The sequence below is a fragment of the Thunnus thynnus genome, chromosome 16 (assembly GCF_963924715.1).
Source record: "Thunnus thynnus chromosome 16, fThuThy2.1, whole genome shotgun sequence".
NCBI classification, from domain to species: Eukaryota; Metazoa; Chordata; class Actinopteri; order Scombriformes; family Scombridae; genus Thunnus; species Thunnus thynnus.
Window position 1 is genome coordinate 18,555,654 of NC_089532.1, and position 15,019 is coordinate 18,570,672.

The window sequence follows — 15,019 nt, forward strand, 5'->3', positions numbered from 1 at the left end:
ATGAATGGGCCCTCGCGCCTCCATGCACGTCGGGCCACGACGCAATTGAAGGTCTTCTGTCACAGACATGTAGATGTCTTCAGACCCGGGCTGTTTTCAGACAATGCAAGAAGGAGATAAACATCACTTGCTTTGTCCACTATTTTGCCCACTGTTGGGGCTGCTTCACTGAAATTTCGTAGGGAGCGCTATTCAGCCAGTTTGCATCACTGATGGAATATTGTCATGTAGACTTGTTCAGGCTGGGACTTTTATCAAACATGTAAAGTTTGGTGCAGACTGGAGCATGTACAATAAAGTTATAGCAACTTCCTCTGTCATGGCAAAGCATCAAATCTCAATGGTGCGAGGATGAGAATTTACTGCAGGGTGAGAGATGTCTGTCTTGCTCACACCTGTGGCATCAAAATTATGTTGTTAATTAATTATGTAAAAGTTTTGGGCCCATTCACTTGAATTGCAATCAGTAAACAAAACTCCTGATGAGTTTGTGTGTAAAACAAATTAATTTCCTAATTTTCATTTTATTTTATTTATTTTTTAGAAAAATAAGGACTTTTAATCCACATGACCTGGTCAAAGTTTGATTGAAATGTGTACTGTCAGGTGTGTAGAGACAATAAGTAACTGCAGCTGGACACAGAAAAATACTCATATATTTGAATGGAGAGTGTGAGCGAACCGCTTGGTGTTTGGGCTCTAACAAAGGAAAAACTGCAGTACAGAGCTACAAATTTTAGTTTTGATTTTATTTTTCTGCAGCACTTTATCACTAACCTGTCACTCTCACTCAATGAGCTCCATTCTCATACTCAGTAGCTTAAGTGTAGTGTAGTGTAGTGCAGTAAATGTTAATGTAGCCATAGTACAGCCTAGTACGTATAAATATTTATACCTGTAGCTTCACCCGTATGGATCACAAAAAATGACATAAGCATAAATAAATGCAGAAATAAATAGTTAAATACATAAATAAAGGGAAAAATAAATGCATTTTGGTAATGAAAAGGGACATAATTAAATTAATGTCTTGGATTTATTCTCTTCATTTCCATAAATAATCATTCATTTATTTATTTATTTTTTTATAATTTTTTTTTTTCTTTTAGTTGTGTCATTTTTTGTGCGCCATACACCTGGACCCTGGACATATACTGGAATAAACCAGCCGGCCTCCTAGTGGCAGATTTGGTGAACTACACCAATACGCGTCAACTCTGAGGACGCCTGCTGTCATTGGCTGCCGTCCGTCACGTGTTTATTCTGAAGATGGCGTCTCCAAATGGAGGTAAATTCTAATTCCTTACGCTGCTATGCCGTGTATAAACTGGACATTTGACATTATTCAGGGCCGTAAATCGGTAACCACTCTTCTCCTGTCGTACTCGAACATCCCAAGACGACAGAGCACACATCTTAGCTCTGTATTCTTACTGTTTGGAGATGTTTTTTCACCGTTGGCTACAGCCTTCACTAGCCACTAGTGTTTTGTCTGTCCAGAGCAGCAGAGCAGACAAGCTGCCTGAACATCTTCGTGTAGTTTTAACCAGACAGCTGAGCTTTAAACATAGAAATACTCTCTGAATCCTGCTTCTGTGCTGCTAAACTATGTTACATTATGGGGTAACAGTTACAGTCTTATGTTTCACAACATCGTTATTATTTACTTGACTATTATTTGCTGTGATAGTGACGTTGTTGTTATTACTGCGTAGTTGTGCGTTTTTACAGTAAAGCACCTTAATAGTACAGCATTATATTAAACCCGCGAGTTGTCTTATCTGGTGACAAACTATCACAGTATAAACTTTATATTTTTATTTATTTTGTGTTATTTGATGGTTACTTTCATACAGATTCTATATAATAAGTTTTGTATATAAGACATGTTTATGTGCTAATGTTTTGTATATGACATATAGTACATGTCACGTACAAAACATGTATATGGTGTTAAAACATGTCATTATAATGTTGTATGATATCTTCATGAAAATGGCCAATATTATGGCAGAAAATAACAAACATTATACGATCATATGCAGTATCAAATCATATATGATTTGTACATTTTACAACAACTATGAATCAGTGGGCCCTCAGAAAGGCTGCTGTAAATTCACATTACTCCTGACTAAAGTTATGCTGTGGTTTACTGTAACTTTTTACAGTTTTTACAGTAACTTTAACAGTTTGCTTTACTTTTCTGTGTGTTAACTGAAACACAGTAGGATGTTGTTTGTTAGCAATGTGCACCTGTTCAGTCACAGAAAGAGGGACCACATCAGACCTTTAGATGAAGAAATAAATTACAGGATCATATTTAAAGGATAAAATGAACACATATAGAGGAAAAAAAAGAGGTTTAATGTTTTACATGTATCTCTCGTGATGTTAATTATTTACTATATTTAATAAAAGGCCAATACCTGTCAGCTATATTCATCTAACTCAAGTTGCGACACCCTTGTCTTACTCCTCCACATTTGTTGTTTAGAGGTAAACATACGACATATGACACCGTTGAGTACCTCAGCTGGAAGGCCTGTGGTGAAAATAATGTACACAAAGCACTTAAAGTCACTTTCAGTGTTCAATTCTGTGTTCACTCTAATTCTCTAAAACTGTGCAACTACATTATTTAAGAAAAAAGGAATTAATGTATTTTCAGTAGAAAATAAAAGGCAAAACTACTTTTTGTATCTTTATAGGTGACGACTTTGAGTCTTCTTTGCTGAGTTTTGAGAAGCTAGACAGAGCGTCACCAGATCTGTGGCCGGAGCAGTGTAAGTTTGCTTTCTCCCCGCTCTTGTGTCATTAGTTACTATGGATGGTTACTATGGTTACTATGTCTTACGTTGTTTTAATCTTAATTAACCTGTAATCTCTCACACAGTACCTGGAGTTGCAGAATTTGCTGCATCTTGTAAAAATGTGAGTTAAATTCACTTTGGCTCACTTTGATTTACAAACAGGATATCTAAATAGATTAGACATACTGTAATATAGAGTCCTTATCTATAATAAGACCTGTGTTGTTTCTTATGTCACAGCCCATCACTAATTCTCCCCCCAAGTGGATGGCTGAACTAGAGAGTGAGGACATTGAAATGTTGAAAGGTAATGTACAAAACATTGGAAATCTGTTATATTGAACTATTTTCTGTATACCTGCAACAGCTGGTGTTAAACAGGGAGAGTGTAGGAAATATAGACAGCCTTGACATATAATCCTGTCACACAAGATAACACTTTGCTAAAACTAGTTACATGAAGCTAAAAGCTTTGATTATGGATCTTGTTATCCTTCTGTAGAGCTGGGTAGTCTGACTACAGCCAACCTGATGGAGAAGGTCAAAGGACTTCAGAACCTCGCTTACCAGCTGGGCTTAGAGGAGTGTGAGTACCACGAACAACACAAACCATGTAATTCAGTACATATGCGCACAGAGGCAAAAAAAAAATTTGTTGCTTTTTCTGATCACACATTAAAAATATGTGTGACAAGTGTGCAAATGTACAAACAAGAGCTGTGAAACAGACGATTGAAGTTCTCATGTTACCACTAGATGGTGCTCATAAGCTTTCTAGCTTTTTTTGTATCTATATCCAGCAGTAGTTGATTTCTCAGTAACCTTGTGTGCTTTCACATTCAGAACATAAACAGGCTGTTCACAAATAATTTTGTATTGTTATCCAAAGACAGAATATATGCAGAAATGTGAACTTTGATATTCAGACTCAACTCTGATCTCCAAAACAACATCACTGAGTTGACCTTGAGGTGTTAAAATAATGGATTTAGGTCAATCTTGTTAAATTGGAAAAAGGTAAGAAACAAGGGCATGCCCGCATGAGCCCATACAACAAGTGCTCAAGCATTTGATGGATGCAAAATCTAGTTTTTAATCCATTCCCCTCTTACTACCTCCATTGTCATAATCCTTATGGAGTGTGGATTAGAGAGATGTAGCTAAGTGCTCATATTTTCCTAAGAGAAAAATGGGTATTTATTTTTCCAGCGAAAAAGCAAACAAGCAATGAGGAATTGTGGTATAGACCCACCCACCCTGTCACTAGGATGAAATGTATAAATGTTTTTTTTCCCCCCAAGTCAGTTAAATACAACCGACAAGCCTGTACATAAAGATGGAGCATTATAATGTAGGGTTGAAAGAGTAGAAATGTTGCACTGCGGCCTGCCTGCCCCATTGGCTTGTAATGAGCTCAATGCTTTGTAGAATTCCTTATAGACGGCATGCCCTCATGAATCAAATTCAGCTAAACATAAATTGGAAAGTCTTTGATCAAATTTGATAAGTACATATGTGGAAACTTTTTAATTATCAAAAGAGATCATCAGATTTTAGGCAGGGGAGTTGACTCCATATTGAGTAAAACATTGCTGCAGTGGTACCCAAATAGACATATAGAATATATACCATATATAGGAATCATGAGAGCCTAGAGAGGAGTAAATCATATTAAAAGGCTAAAGAAAGTGTCTATAGATTGTGTAGCGTGTGTTGATGATTTGCATATACTACAAGTTGCAAATTAATTTCACTCTAAAAAGTGTCTAATCTCCCTGACTTCCCTAAACCTGCAGAAGCATGTAATCTGGCTGGTATAAAGATGTTAGCTGTCATAGGTGGAGGACTGCAGGATTTGCAATCATGTCATGTACCCCGGGATGACGGGACACAATGGTTATTATTGGTGTCGGAGCAGCCCTGTAATGGGTGCCTGTTTAATGCTCTCTGGTTTAATTTTCTCCTTTTCCTGGCTGTCAGGGGAGGCCTCGTAAATCTCAGCTACTTTTTCATCATGTTTGTGTACTCTTCAGTACCCGTAAACGAGACTCCGCAGAGGCACGGTGGAGTGAGGGCAGGGGACAGGATTTACTGCCCCTCCCCCTTCAACATGTGGACCATTAAAGAGGAAGCTGGTTAATGGGCAGAGCACAATCAAGCAGTAAAAACTCGCCTACCCTACTGCAGTGAGAAAGTGGACCTGAACCTGAAATGAATAGGAGAACACCATACCTCCATCTCCAAAATACACCTAAGCAGTACTAGTGTTCATTTCTGTTTGTACACTGTGCACATTCACTTTGTACATATGTGTTAACATGGATGTGAGGGGAGGATGTGACACACCCTTTATGCCCCCCCCCCCCCCCCCTCCTCCCTAACCACAAGCACCCCCAACAATGGCTGTGTGACGCTGGCCCGGTCTAGTCCCAGCGGGGCTTGACGCGTGCCTCTTCCTCAGGCCCCAGCTGTTACTCCGCCCCATGATGAATGCCGCTGTCTCGGGCCGCTGAGCGTGGGCATCAAGCCCCAGGTCTCTGGGGAAAGCCGAGGACTCTGATAAGTGCTGTTATTGGAGGTAATTGAAAGCTGAGTGCTCCTTTGGGACGCACTGGAGGGCCTCGGCTACTGAGACGGCTGCTAACATGGCTGCTGGAGTTGGTGACGGTGCTCTATCACACTTGTGGGCTCAAGGCTACAGACCACCATTTAACACGTGTCCTGCTAGGACGGGCTGTTAATTAGGAAAGGTTTTTACTGTGCACTCTGCTCGTTAATTTTGATTTGTCTCAAGTTGAAGTCTCTGCAGCGTCTTCATTATTGTATCTTTAACTTCAGTAAGGATTTCACCAATTACAAAGAAAATTGAGACTCAGAAGCTAACTAAGGAGCTTGTAGGGCCTGGTTAAAGTTAATTCTGATAATGTGAGGATATTTTCAGGGTAATCCTTTCTGGAGATATTTACACGTAAGAAAATTCTTTGCTCTTTTGACAGATACTTCAGAAAAAAATGTCTCTTTTAACTTTTAAGACAAGGAAAAGACAACATTTATTTCCGCAACAAGCAAAATCTTATCATATCTAGTGCATTCTCGGTATCGGACCACCTGTTGTTTCTCGTTGAACACCCCTCTTCCCCCAGCCACGATGCCACCTGGCGTAGACCCGGGCTGACCCCTGTTGCGTCTGCCTGTGTGAAGGTGAGACTGAAGGTCGCCCTGCCCTGACAGCTCCTAATGGGCCCGCATTCACCACCACAACCACCCCCCCCCTCCTCACCCTCAGGATCAATCTCCGGCCTATTAGAAGCGTGCCGCTGCTGAATATGATTGCATTCACTGGGCCCCACTGGTGCTAATGTGCCTCCATCAATCCATCAGTGCGGGCTGACCGCGGGGCGGGCGGTTATGAAGTGCCTGTGCTGACAGCCGCTGAATGAGGAACAGGGGATGCTACCCTCCTTCCTCCTCCTCATCACCTCCTTTACTCTGCTGTGCTCATCTTTTCACCTCTCCCCAGCTCCTCCACAGGCTCATAGTGGCGATGAATGGCAGTGTTGTGGTGTGTCTCCTTGAACGGAAAGTGAAACATGGAAGGGCATTGAGCTGTTGGAGTTTTGCTCGAGAATTTCAAACATGATCAAATTCCTTGTGCCTAACCTTGTGCCTTATATGATTAGTTCTCTCAAATTAGCTCCCGTAGCGTTAGCCGTCACATTTATTGGGCTTGCTATTTCATAACGGCGCTGCTACTTATAGTCATTGTTGTAAAATCTTTAGCAGTTCCACACACATTTCGCAAAACAGGATGACATGAGTATCTCCTTCCACGGTGTTAGCAGGTTGCAGCTTGTATCTGATAGAGCTTGTCCATATCTTAAACAGGATCAGTGTTGGAGCTATGTGAAAAGAACGGGAGGCAGTTTAACACACACATACACACACACACACACACTCATACACCGCTCTTCAGTTCTGCCTGCCTGCCGCCTCCCTGAGCAGATCGGAAATGACACCTCATTTCCATAAAGGCATTAGGAATTCATTGGATTTTCTTTCCCAGCTAATCATAGTGCGGGTGTAAAACCTTTTAGGCTTTTTAATGAATGATTTTTGACTGATTGCCTATTAATAAGGACACCTCTTGAACAGGCATAGGCTGGGGCAGGGGTTGGGAGGTACAGATGTGTTTGTTTTGGTGTGTGAATGTGTGTGTGTGTGTCAGCCAGGCGAAAATGCATCGGAGAAGGAGGAGGAAGAGAGGAGGGGTGGGCCCTCTCGGTTGGGACATAAAGAGGAACCAGTGGCTCCCCTGGGAAATCACAGCTCGTGTCTGCATCTTAAATATCCCTGTGAAGTATCAATAAGTGGGTAATTGAATTTTGAACACAAACATGAGCGTCAGGTGTATGTGTTGCAGGGTGGGGGTGTTTGGGGCGGGGGGGGGGGGGGGGGGTGTTAGGCTGAATGTGTGTGTCTCCAAGTGTTTCCATGTGTGTGTGTGTTTGTGTGTGTCATCTCCTCTGTGTACCCCTTGTCCCCGGGGACGAGGGCAGTGAAAGTGGATGTTAAATCCATTAAATAAAGCTTACAGCCCGTAATAGCTGAGCAGCACTCGGAGATGGGCAGCGAGGGTCAGATAAGTCCTCTTAACTCTTAATGAAAGTGAATTGGGGCAGTCAAGGCCGGGGTCCAGGACTCCAGTTAACCCAGGTGGTCATCTGTCTTTTGAGCTAACAGGCGTCCAGCGGCTCACCGGGAGCGTGCCACTGAGAGAGGCGGGCAGGGGAGTTGGGGGGGGGGGGGGGTGAGTGGGTGTTGCAGGGGAGGGGTTGTTGAGGGGGGCGAAGTGATGATTACTCTCATTTTATACACAGGGGAGTCATGGTGGGGGGCTGGGAGTGGGCTGTGACAATGACACCGAGATCACTCACCGTAAACGAGGGGAAAGTAAGATGTTACACCACAGCGTTTCCTGTGCATTTACATTCCAACCACTCGGCGTTTGCCTAATGAAAATGATTTGCCAGTGCAGAGCGCGGAGAATATTGCAGGAACATTCCGAGTTGCACCACAGGATTTCCTACAGTGTAGCTTTTGGCGCTTGGTGTTTAATTTAGGAAAAAGGGCAAGATTTTAAATAGCCACAGGGCATATTTAGCTGTTTGCAGATTTGGGTTAATCTTCATTTTGACAATGTACCTGAGCAGCAGTAATCAGGCCAAAATCTACAGCTTGAGGATTACTGGAGCTGGGGGGGTACAGGAGCCTTCAGCAGCAGCTCATCCTCACTTATCTGCTCCATACTGGCCTCCTGCCATCATCTGATGATAACCTGGCTAAGCTCAGTTTGTGTGTCTATTTGAAACGTTTAAAATGATTTCAAATAAAAAGTGAATTGCAGTGAAGCAACAGGGGAATCGTGAATTTTGGGTAAAATGATTAAATACAGTAATTTTGTAGCTTTGTTTACACGTGCCCCCTTTCAGCACAGTAGACTCTGATGGAATCGCCGACGAGTTAGTGCTAAATGATAATTAGATAGCAACAAATCAACAGGGCGAGGAGATGGCCCGCACAATCCATAAGGTGTCATTTAGTATGGATGGCAGTCGTAACAAGATGCTGATTAACTTAGTGCAAAATTAGTAATTGACCTTTCTAATCAACTAAACAAATCTCTAAGTCCCCCTAATCAGTATTGATCTGCCCTGTTGTATGACAAAGCCCATGTGTGTGTGTATGTGTGTGTGTGTATGGGGAGTGTACAAGTGTGTGGGCGTGTGTGTCTTTGAAGCTTCCTATACTCATCTGTTTATGTATTTATCATACAGATTAACAAGCATTGCAGTATTTTATGTTGATGATTAGTCTTCATATTTCTTCTGACAAAAAACAAATGTCTTCATATATATAGTTTGTTAAATAACTTTAATAACTTGTACACATTTTTTATATTCTTTATTTTTATGACCGGTTTTTCACTGAGGACATTTTGACGTGTCACAGTAGGAAAATCACAGGTGTAAATAATCAAATTAATGATGGCTGAATTCCATTTAGCTGCCACAGTTTCGGGGTCCTGGTGTTGTGGATTCTGGCTCACTGTCACACTGTCATGGCTTACTGGGACACTTGGAGACATTGTTAATGTTAACCTGTGCCTTTCCTACTATAAAAACTTCAAATGTCTGCTGCGACACAAGCATAATGCTGCTCTTTCCATTGTCAGTTCTCCTACTATGTACAGTCCAGCACTGTAAGCATTTTGACAGTTACTCTGAGTCATGTGTGAGCTCTTTTGTGCATGAAATAAGTGTCCAATTACTTTTGAACCCTTGCAATTTGGGCACTGTGTGTTAAAAGGTAAATATCTCACACACAGTTATTTCAATATTGACATAAACCTTCTCAAATTAAATCTAAGACTTGGCACTTTGATGTAGTATCCACAATTTTATTTCAGTATTGACTGTTCTGAAGTACAGAGTCTGAAGAATGAAAAATGTGTAACTGTCCAAATACTGACAACCTGCACTGCAGGCCTTTAGTTACTTGCTTTCAGTTCTTCCCAATCTTTCATGTACTGTAATGAGATGCTGATGTTTGAATTTTGAGCCCCATCACTGACACAGAGCTCACCTTCAGCCTGCCAATCGCAACCACATAATTCCTTTTTATAAAAAGAAGAGCCATGCATCGTAAATTGAGCATTGATTTATGTTTAATTGGGTCTTTAATGCGATGATATCAATGGTATGAGGTTCTATCAGAGTAGGGGAAGGCTGCACTGAACCGTAATTAATGAGACGCTCAGCGGGGCGAGGGGGTCTCAGGAGGAGTGGCACAACCATCCCTGATCTGTTTTAAAGTTTGGGCTCATCGAGAGACGGGGAAGAGATAACAAAATAGAGAGAAGCATGACAACTTAAAAATCAAAAATATGAACCGCTACCCTTTACCTTTCCTAGCATAACTGCTCCTAATAAGAAAGTGACATCAACCTCCTTGCGATTTCCAGGTCATCCTGATGTAATTACTTTGCCTCACCTAATTCTGATGGCTTCATTTCAATCTGAAGCACCCTACGCATGTCCAGAGGTCCCCCTGATGACTTTGTTTAGGGTGATCTGAAGAGACAGCAAAGTGCAAAATGAATCCATCCCATTCCAATTAGCATCATCTTTAACCTAATGACGGACACCTCAAGGTGACGTGGCCCCCACGCCCAGATGCACCATTATCATTCCACACCGGGCAACTCATCTAAATTACTAACTGCCCCGGCTTTTTCATTAGCCGCCGTGGGCAGGAGAGGAGGGGCGCCTTCACGCCAGCACACAGGCAGACAGCAGCCAGTTGAGATCCTGATCACATTTCTCTCGCAGGCATTATGAAGGTGGATGACTTTCTGCTTAGTGCCCATTTGAAATCAGTCCTCACTCTGCTCCTCTGTAGTCTTGCATTTGTGTGATGTACAAGGTTAGTTAGACGCTGAATAAAGTCACCGAGGTGATTCCAGCTTGGCAGCTCATAAACACTGTAGTGGAGCTGAGAGCCTGATCCTGTTCTTATCTTTAACAAAGAGTAATTACTGTACCTGGTTGGCGCCTCTCCAGGGTTTATGATGATGCTGCAGGAAGGTCCCTGCAGTCTCTGTGGTGACACAAGAGTTTGTCTTTGACAGAAAAGCCTCAGCAATGTTTGCTCTCTCAGTAAAGAGCGGTTTCACAAAGAGCCTCCAGTTGGGACGATCCTGTTGTAGGACTGTGTGCGGCGCTTGTTCACCAGATTCCACCCAGACATCTTCAATATGGCAACATGGAATTACCTCGCTGTTGTGTTTACCCATGTTAACCATTTTAATTAGCAAAACAAAAAAAAGTTTTATTTGCAGCGCATGTCATTACAATTCAGCAGGGGACAAGTAGTTGAGCTGTGAAATATTTGCAAAATGAACGATATATTATCCATTCAATACCATGATGTCAGGAACAGTATGTGACTGTGTTTTTTAATATGATTATTGGGCCATTTATTTACAGGTGTTATTAATATGGTCTGTGAGGGAAAAAAAAGAGAATCAAGGATTTTTTGGGGGGCATTTCTTGTCTTAGTTGACAGGAAACATGGGTATAGAGAGGCATACGACATGCAACAAATTAGAGCTGCAACAGTTAGTCTATTTATCAATTAGTTGATCGACAGAAAATTAATCTGCAGCTATTTTGATAACTGATTAATCGTTACAGTGATTTTAGTTTTAGGTCCAGCTTCTCAAATGTGACAATTTGCTGTATTTCCTTGTCAGTAAATTAACATTTTAGGCTCATAGGCAGACAAAAGGAGCTAATTAAAGAAATTACTGTGCCCTCTGAGAAATTGTGAATGCGTTTTTTTTTTTAAACTATTTTTTAACATTTCCTTGACAAAATGATAAGTTGAGAAAATTATTTCCAGATTAATTGATACTGAAAATAAATGTCAGTTGCAGCCCTACAACAAAGGTCCAGAATCTAACCTCATTAGTTGCTGTTTGGTGGCATGTATCCTAACCATTAAGCTACCAGAGTGTGTCGGCCCGAACCTTTGACCTTTGTCAAAAGTTAGGGACTACCTAACCTTTATATGAAGCAGTGCCTACTTTTAACCCCATGTCCTAAATTTACTTTGGCAAGCGTAAATCTACGGTGCCCATCTCACATTGTTTAATTTGAATTGTTTTTAGAAAACTGAAGTTAAAATGCGATCCAGTGTTTCACAAATAAATAGCAGTGATAAACATATATATATATATATATATATATATATATATATACACAGTATGTATATAGTAAAAAAAAACAACACAGTACATGTTATATGCATCACATGCAGCATATTGTTACTGTTTAGTCTTTGTGACTGCTAAGATGAAAAGTGCTCTTTTGCCTTGAAAATGGTTTCCTTATTTTTATTTTGCTGGTCATCTGTCAGTTATTTCATACATGAGCATATTCTATAATCACATGTTAAAGTGAATAGAGACATTTGTCCTCTCAGTATTCTCTCATCTCGATGAGTTGCATGTACATGAACATTCATACATGTGTAGGTCTGAGCTCTTGTACTGCACTGCACTGAGACAGCAATCAAGCAAATCACAAGTCTCTTTGGTTGCTATGTCTCCATTTTATGTTGTTTTCCATGTCCTGAATGAACAGATGTTTGTATAAATTACCTCCCAGTGTGACACTGCAGATATTAAATACATGCTTTGCATTACTAAACAACAGTTCTGGATTAGTTAGTGCTGCAGGCACTTGTTGTGTAAGTCTGACAGTTTTATGATTTTTTTACCAACTTATCCAAGATTGAAGGAAGGTGATAAATCAAAATGTTCAATGGTTTGTTTTAAATATGTGATGTTGTTGTTTGTTTGTTTTTCAGCCAGGGAAATGACCAGAGGCAAGTTCCTGAACATCTTGGAGAGGCCCAAGAAGTGACATTGTCTTTTCTTTTTCTTTTTGTTTTCTTGCAAGCAACAGGAAATTTGGGACTGCAAGGTGAATCTGATTTATGTTTACCAATATGCTCTGAACTTGTTCAGATCTTCGCAACAATGTTCAAAGACTTTCGATATTCAATTTCAACACTGAAATGGAGCAAACTGCTCAATCTCCACAGCTGTGGCCTCCTTTAAAACTTCCAAGTGCTCCAAACTCCTGGGTGCACCTGTCCTCCTAGATAGATAGATGCCTTTTACTTTTATCAAAAGTCAAAAATGATTATTTACTTTTCGCTAAAGTTAACTGTAGACCTGCCTTGATTAAATGTTCCCTATTTATTCTTATTTCTATTTTAAACATGATTTACATTTTTGCAATTTGTGAAGTTGTATAATAAAAAGTTTTAAAATGAAGAGAGGATTGCCTGTTGTTTAAAGTTCCCTCAAGTTGATGAAGTTTGCAGCTAAAAAAAAAATGGATGCAACAGTTTTTTTTTTTTTAGAGACTGTTGAGCTTTTAATTAGGGCAATAACTTCATCTCTGCCATTCCTCAAAGTGCAGCACCTCTCCGGCTGAGCACATGTAAAGAGCTCCGACGTGAGAGTGCTTTCCCGGCTACCAGGGCATGTTTTCCATTTAATGAGCATTGGAAGCAGGGTCCCATACACAAAACATTGCGTAAAAATAATATTGCTCATTGTCATCGCCGTTAATCAGAGTTGACATAATTACTAGGACCATTTCTTTTCTAATTAGCACACTTCAGCGTTGTCGGAGCTAGCGGCCAGGCAAAAAGAGAATCAGACAGGCATGCCGAATGGGAAACAAAAAGAAGTCCATCCGCCATAATTAGGTAAGACAATGCCTCGGACTGTTCTCAGCTGGAGATGTCGTTGGGGCTCTGGTCGCTCACTCCCAACAAGTTACACTTCTCCCCAGGCCGCTAATAAGCCCCTAATCGTCTTTCCGATTCACACGGACAGAGGCCGCCATTGCCTCAGTGGCTTCACCCCCTGCCTCTCACACGGACCCTGGTTCACCCCTCCGAAAAAATATGGATTATTTATACAATTTTACAAGCACTCAGAAAGAGTGACTTCGTCTGTGTGTGCTGCTCCAGTGTGGGGACAGAGAGAGAGAGAGAGAGAGAGAGAGAGAGAGAGAGAGAGAGAGAGAGAGAGAGAGAGAGAGAGAACCATGTGGGAAGTCTTGGACGCATGTGCAGAAAATGTCCTTTAATTAGTGCTCAGTCTGATAATAGTAGTCTACTGGAACTTATCACTGACAAACTGATTGATAGGTCCCTTAAAATACTGTGGACTTTTAGAAAAAATGAATGAATGTTTTTAATTGTTACTTTTAAACAATTAGTCTAAGTATATGTGCATATTTATCACTGAACATAGACCTATAAGGAGCATTTACTAATACCGTATAGCTGTTAATAAGAAAAACTTTTAGGTTGCCAGGTCGTGAAAAATTCCTGAGGTTGTTGTGTTTGTTAATGTAACATCTGATCACCTTCTGGAAAAGAGTTGCAGAGCATCTGGTCAATCCAATCCAAGGGCTGCAACTAGCGATTATTTTCATTATCAGTTTACTTGTAGATTATTTTCTCGGTTAATCAATTAGTCGTTTGGTATATAAAATGCCACAAAATTTTGAAATATATTGATCACCGTTTTAAAAAACCCAGGATGCAACTTTCACATTCAAGAAGCCGAAACCAGAGAATTTTTGCATATTTTTCTTTTTAAAAAAATGACTCAAAACGATTAATCGATCATTATCATAGTTACCAATTAATTTTCTGTCCATGGAAATTGTTGGTGACTAATTGTTGCAGCTCTACTTAATCCATTCATGAACAGTTTACTGCAGACTTTATTAATTAGGCTGCTTATTAACATTCATAATTGCAGACTTGATGGCTAGTTAGAATATGAAAAAAATCAGTATTTATTTATGCATTATAAACTATTATCATAATTACCAAATAAGAGAAAAGATAAAGAATCACAACCTGCCACCAATCATTGTAATTATTAGCTTATAAGTGATCAATAAAGCATACAATATTAACCACAAATAATGCTAAATAATTACAACATATGGATGCATTATGAGAAAGTGCTATAGCTACTGTAGACTCAGTTGAACTATCTGCACGCAAGTTCTGTATAAAATACTTAAGTTTTTACAAGTATTAAAAATTGCAAGGTGACCTTGCTGTCATTGGGACTGCTGGGATGCGGACACTTGTTGGTGCTGACTGATGAACATTGATCAGTCTTGCAGAGCGTTGACGTGGTAAGCGACCTGACATCCTCAATATGGTGCAGGCACCGGTGGCTGCCAGTCACCCGCAGCCTCCCTGCAGCCAAACAGGCTCCTCAAGGAACGGGCCAGCAGCCCCCCTCAGAGCTGGTCATCCATATGGAGGGGGTGAAAAAAAAATCAGAGCCCCTCTATCCACTCACCCACCCATCCATCCATCCATTCATTCATCCACAGTGCGTTGCCTTGACCTCACATAGCCTCTGTGTCCCGACAAACGTCAATCCGATGTGCCCCGAGTCCTTAAATTAGCTGTCAATTAGTGCAAATTAATCAACTCCTCGCCTAATTAAGCAATGCCGACGGCCAGCTACCAAACATGCCATTGTGGAGGAGCCATGAGAAAGCTGCGGGGCTTGCAAACTCTTTCTGTTCTGGAGG

The 15,019-nt window shown here is 40.8% G+C and overlaps 1 protein-coding gene across 1 annotated transcript; it reads left to right on the forward strand.

Moving 5' to 3' along the window:
- The first annotated feature begins 1,188 nt into the window (after positions 1 to 1,188).
- On the forward strand, positions 1,189 to 12,714 carry lin52 (lin-52 DREAM MuvB core complex component). Its single transcript, XM_067614497.1, has 6 exons — positions 1,189 to 1,288; positions 2,712 to 2,786; positions 2,897 to 2,934; positions 3,054 to 3,120; positions 3,316 to 3,399; positions 12,243 to 12,714. Exons 1-6 carry the CDS (start codon positions 1,270 to 1,272, stop codon positions 12,296 to 12,298), a joined length of 339 nt encoding a protein of 112 aa, XP_067470598.1. The 5' UTR covers positions 1,189 to 1,269; the 3' UTR covers positions 12,299 to 12,714.
- Positions 12,715 to 15,019: the final 2,305 nt, after the last annotated feature.

Bases quoted from the DNA above. Each gene is read 5' to 3' on its own strand.
- lin52 (XM_067614497.1), top strand. The intron at 2,787-2,896 runs GTAAGTTTGCTT...TCTCTCACACAG, and splicing joins AGATCTGTGGCCGGAGCAGT to TACCTGGAGTTGCAGAATTT. The intron at 2,935-3,053 runs GTGAGTTAAATT...CTTATGTCACAG, and splicing joins TTGCTGCATCTTGTAAAAAT to CCCATCACTAATTCTCCCCC.